Source organism: Limulus polyphemus, unplaced genomic scaffold, assembly GCF_000517525.1.
Source record: "Limulus polyphemus unplaced genomic scaffold, Limulus_polyphemus-2.1.2 Scaffold2671, whole genome shotgun sequence".
In the NCBI taxonomy this organism is placed as follows: Eukaryota; Metazoa; Arthropoda; class Merostomata; order Xiphosura; family Limulidae; genus Limulus; species Limulus polyphemus.
The window spans coordinates 63,318-69,317 of NW_013668281.1; the positions used below are offsets into that span (position 1 = coordinate 63,318).

The 6,000-nt window shown below is 30.8% G+C and overlaps 1 protein-coding gene across 1 annotated transcript in view; it reads right to left on the bottom strand.

Annotated features, from left to right (window-relative positions):
- Positions 1-4,638, bottom strand: part of LOC106467584 — a 48,671-nt gene extending 44,033 nt beyond the window's left edge. Inside the window, exons 1-2 of the mRNA XM_022395796.1 lie at positions 4,378-4,638; positions 3,692-3,755 (exon numbers count right to left, since the gene is read on the bottom strand). Of these exons, the coding sequence (XP_022251504.1) occupies positions 3,692-3,755; positions 4,378-4,475 (162 nt within the window). The 5' untranslated portion in view covers positions 4,476-4,638. The remainder of the gene's footprint in view (positions 1-3,691; positions 3,756-4,377) is intronic.
- Between the last annotated feature and the right edge of the window lie 1,362 nt (positions 4,639-6,000).

Below are 6,000 nucleotides of genomic sequence, written 5' to 3' on the forward strand. Positions count from 1 at the left end.
TCCAGAACATTCTTAGCTTACATGGAGTACTCAGCAAATTCTATTTCTGCTTCACCACAAAAAGAAAAACAACTCCTAACGTTCCTAATTTGAGCATTTCCACTATAAAAAAACTCAGAATTTGTCTCTTTTTTTACCACTCATTTTAAATGAAAGAACTCAAACCTATAGTGTGATGCACCATGATTCTGAGTCCCATTTTTACTACTACGTTCTGAAGTCCTGTCTGTGTTTCACTAACTGTCTTTTTTCTTTTATCAAAATAATTGTTTGGGATATCATTTCTCTGCAAAAACATGTAGGAGTGATCCTGTTGCAACATTGTGTTGTGAAATCACTGATGTATGTTTCAAACCACTGTAAAGGAAGGACGTACAAAATTACTGATGGTGTGCAACATTAACATTACCCCATATTTCAGAGAGGTACACAGCATTCAATTGCTCTGAAACATATGTTTTTTATAGAAAATATAACAGGTATTATTTGCATTCCTGAAAGAATTGTTACTTATCTGAAGAAAACTGAGTTGCTGTAATCCTATTTTAATATTTACATATGAAATTATAAGAACAAGTCTTCTTACTGTTTTGGAAAGTAATTTATGGAAGAGATTAGCATAAATAACTATGATAATGAAATCTACTGCTATACTGTAGTAGCTAGAAAATAATTTTTAATTCCCTTTCAACTTATCAAAATTCATAAAACAAGTAGATTGGATTATTTTCTTGTGTTAAAGAAATATAATCTAACAAAAAATATATTAAAAACTACATTAACAGATTATGATGATCAAGTCAATTCATATACTGAATCTTAAATGTAATTATATATTTTTCTTATAAGTTATTATTATTATTTTTTTTTTATGAGTAAAATTTAAGCTACTAATTTCACCTGTTCTGTTTTTAATCAGGCACAGTACACAGCTATCATTTCAGATGCCTAGATATGAATCCTGTTAAAACAATCCTGAATTTTTTAAACAACATATACTGGTTTCTTTTATGAAAAATCAAAAGGAAAAAAATGTTTAATAAAACTTTAAAATAGAGCATAGGCAAATATAAAAAGCTTTTATGATAACTCCACTTTAGGTCATCAGTTGGATATTCTTACTGTTAATGGTGTATTAATTTCATAAATCTTTTGTAAATATAATAAAGACACATTATTGATCTGAACTAGTCCCTAGATTTGAGAAAACTGCATAACTGTGATCTGTCATTCTTTGAGACAATAATGTTTGTTGTAGAATTATTAATACCAAAATAGTTTCATTGCAAAACAGCATAAAAATAGGTCAATAAAGATGGAAACTTTATGTTTTGATATAAGTGTAACATAATTTAATAATCTAGATTTGCATATGAAGGCAACAGTTACATTTGTTTAAATGGTTCTTGCAAAGGCAAGCCTAAAACTGAACATAAAGAGGTTGATGTTATGTAATAAAAGAACTTAGTTGAATTTTCTTTATTAATATTTTTTGAATTATTGCAGTCTTTGTGTAATATTTAGATACATAAATCAACAATGCACAGCTGTACTTAACATATTATTTGCAACTTAATAAATTAGAATAATAATCAGCATTAAGCTCTATTCTTTTATTCTACATGTACTACCAACTATATTTAAGGATCATGGTTAGATATAAAATAGGGTTTCTTTGTGTAGTTCGGAGTAATGTAGTAGTAAAAACTATGCAGCGTAAATATGCACTCAGCGCATATATCTCATATTCATCCTACAGCCTTGAGCTCTCTTCTGCTTGGTACCATCAGTTTTTTTTTAGTATTCCCAGTATTATATTTTTTGTTTTTGGCATGTTAAGAGAAATAAAGGTTTTTAACTAATTAAAGAAAGATAGTAATAAAATTTCTTCACAATTTCAAAACTTGCTAAGACAAAAGAAAAAGGATTATAAAATTTCTTAAATGTTAGCAAATATATACAAAATTATTAGCAGCTTTCAAGGATGTTGGCATCAAACAGAGCTATGCAGTTAGTGGTATTTGCTAATCAATCAATCGATGGTTCCATCCATCAATAACATTCGATTAGTACAGTGGTCCTCAAATCATGGCAAAAAAAAAAAAGGTGGTGGTGAGTGCTGCCAGCTAGTTGCCTTCTCTTAAGTCATCAGTTAAATAAGAGAACAAAAAAAAGTTGGCAGCAGGTGTTGTAAGCCTGTTGCCTGCCCTCTAGCCAGCAGTTCAAGAAAGAAAGAAAGAAAACAGTTGCCTTTCCTTAGAGCCAACAGTTCAAAATTAATGACAGTTGCAAATAACCTTAGTAGTTTGCCATAACAAAGACAGAGTGAATAAGTTTGATGGCAATAAGAATCAAGTCCAAGACCCTCAAATCACCAAAGCTGCACAAACTTGAAGTAAAAAGAAAACACTGTAAAGCTAAAACAGAGCTGAGCACAAACAGTCCATTATGTAACTTTGCACTAAACAACCAACAAACGTAACATCAATACTTCAACTATTTGGATAGTTTGATTAATCGAACAGCAACAGTTGGAAACTCTGATTTTGACGAGTTGCTTTTTTTTGTGACAATTTATTTAACTGTAATTCAGCTTAATCAAATGACAAAATAAGTGAAAACAGTGAAAATTGGAAACAATTTTGATTATTTGATTGTTTTTATGACAATTAAATTTATCGCTGGACATAAGTAATCAATTATATTGATTAAATCACCCAAGCTTGACTTATACAGCACACTCTGGAATACAAAAGTATTCCTGAATGAATTTGGAAATCTGGTGTTTCATACCCTAATGAACTTATACAAAACAGTGTTGCTTCACTAACCCTATCATACATGTAGTTTTCCTGCCATTTTTCACCAATGTAAACGTAAAATATTCCAAATATAATGAGATTTTAAATATTCTTTATTATTTCATTATCTACAGTACTTAAAACCTTCTTTCATTCTCCACTTTAATAACTCTCTTAAATAGCATCTCTGACAAGCATGCTTTAAAATACATGTATACATTATCCTTATTGATTTCTAGACACTATAGCTTAAACAACTTTCAATCATAACCAACTCTTGATATTTAGCAAACCCTATAAAGTTAGAAAGGAAATTAGAACTGGATATAGAAATTAAAACCATTAAAAACAAACAACCAAGAAAGCTTACTGGCTAATGTTAAGTTACAAGAATAAGTGTGGTATGCTTATCAGTAACAGAAATCCTTACCACAGCTAGGTTCTAAGAAAATGATATTGTATTAGCCCGATTATAAGGCAGTGTTTTTTGATTAATAATTAGGCGGTAATATTCATAGTGACCTTATAATCAAGGCAGACCACAGGCCCCTTCTCCCTACTTTAGTCTGTCACATTCCTGAACATCCAGATAGCATCTGTCTATGCATGCATGCCAGATGTTCACTCAAGGTCATCGCTAATTCTTGCAACTAATCCACCTGCAGGCTGTTCAGATATAGTATTGATTTTGCAGACCTAAAAAAAGACATTAGACACTCAATTTTTTTCTTTCCCATGTTTTCTGAAAATGGGGGTCACCTTATACTCGAGATCACCCTATAATCAGGCCAATACAGTATATACTAAGTCAAGCTTAGTATGTTAGTGATCATTCCACACACTTACAAACTTAAACCAACAGTAAGATGAAAAAAATTAACACTACTTACAAGCTGTGGTAACTGCTGAGGCTTCTGCCATGTGGTAGTGTGATTAATATGATTGATGTAATAGCTGTAAATGAGAAATATATACTGAAGAACCACATTAAAAATACATCACACAAGTAGTACTAACAAATATGTGTTTATTTTAAATTTAAGTTAAGCTCACTGGCTTTCTCTAACAGTAAACCTGTTACTCATTATAGTGTAACTTTTTCTTCTCTCAAAGCCCCAAAAATTTACATGTAATAAATTATAAAATAAAGTGGAAACCCCAAAAGGGGACTACATGAGTACATCATACATGGACGTTATTGTTGTTATTAAGGGATATCGTGAAGTTGTAGGAAATATTACATTTAATAATAATAATCACACATTATGTCCAGCTCCAAGTTCACCAGGATGCCTATGTTTGTCATCACTATCTCATCAAAATTTTTATTTTAAACATACCAATGCAAATAAAATAACCTTCTTGAGTTACTGTTGAATCATAAATGAACACAAATAGATCATCCAGAAGAGAAAAATATGGTAAAACAAGATAGTTATAACTCATACAAATATAACACTTTCAGTTTGATACCAGACTATCCAAAGCTTCACCAAAGAACAGAAAATAATAATTTAAAACATAAGTGTAATTTAAAATGTATAATTGTTACAGATCCTAGATGACATTCTCTTACAAACGCCCAGAATTTAGATCCACTCGCCGTTCCCATCCTGGTGGTAGTGGTGAATTAGCTTGATTAGACTTCGATTTGATCGGTCTGTGTAAATACATAAGTTAAATATAACTGAAACACTTCACACTAAGAACATTAATATTACCAACAAGTATTGCGTACTGTAATACCAAAAGTTCACTTCTGTATTACTGAACTAGTCGTTTAATAAGCCTATTCTCTCTCTCTCTAAAGAAACAAAATAAACTTTCATCGACCCTCGCCATATCAAGTCTTTCAGCAACAGAAGTTCGTATACATTTCAATTATCTCCTCATAGAAAGATATGACAAGCAAAATGATTTAGTTTTATTCAACACCCAAAACCTTTGAGAGGGATAAGGAGAAAAAGTGTAATAGTAAATCAGCATAAAAGATATAGTCAATGCACAAGTATTTGTAGTTAAGTTTCGTGACTTATAAAATCTCGTAAAATCAAAAGTTGAAAACAGACAGCTAAACTCTGATACCACTGAATCTATTATTATTTAAGCGATATAATATGATAACAAAAATGGACAAGTCTACCTAAACTCCCCAGCCTTTCTGGTTGATTACATTATTCCTTTCCCTACACAAATGAAGTTATCCTATTTTTATTCCTTCTATTTCATAGAATCAACTTTGATATTGACGAAATTTTTATTTCATCCAATAAAAAGTCCCCCGGTGAATCATCGGTAAGCAGTGGATATAAAACGGTAAATTCCAGGATTCGATTTCTTGCAGTGGACAGAGCGCAGGTAATATATTGTCTAGCTTTGCGCTAAAACAACAACAGATTTTAAGAAAAACGAATTTATTAACATCATTGGTTGTAATAATTTCTTGTAACCATTTTTTCAAAAGTGTCATCAGCAAAATTTTAGAAACTCCTTGAAACTTCCTAGGAATTATTAACTCCACAGATGGACGTTGAATTATTTTCACCAGGTAATTTAAAAGAACCCGCCAATGAAAGAACAACGTTACAATAACATAACTACAAACGAAGCGAGTTTACATTATGGAACCTTATCCAGCTTTCCCTTATACTTGCTGGTATGTTTGCTATAAATATAAGTTGTTTAACAAAAATTTGAGATGTGTGAAGAAATAAAACATTGCAATTTTACAAGCTAGAGAATGTCACTTTAATATTGTTGTAAGCTATATTTGTAATGTTTCAACTTATCCTATTTGTTGTTAAGGTAGGTCTAGAATACCTAAAAAGTTTTTAATTAACCTCAAGTATTTCTCCTACTTTGGAAGCTAAATTATAAAAATGTGATAATTGTTTCAAGAATGGGGTTAGTTAAAATATAGTAAAGTAGATAGATAAAGTTTGTTTTCAAGATGGAATTATTTCAAGATGATAGATTATGGCTCAGTCAGTGTGTTTTCATGAAGTTCTTAACGTTAGTTCTAGTACTAGTAGTATTGTAAGAAACGTGTGAACATCATTTGTAATGTAGGCTTACAACAAGTTTTCATAGTTTACAAGTGTTTTAGCTTGTAGAAATGTTAAAGGAGGAAACAAAGTAATTTGTTCTCGTCTAGACGTTGAATTACTTTCACCAGGTAATTTAAAAGAAATCGCCAACG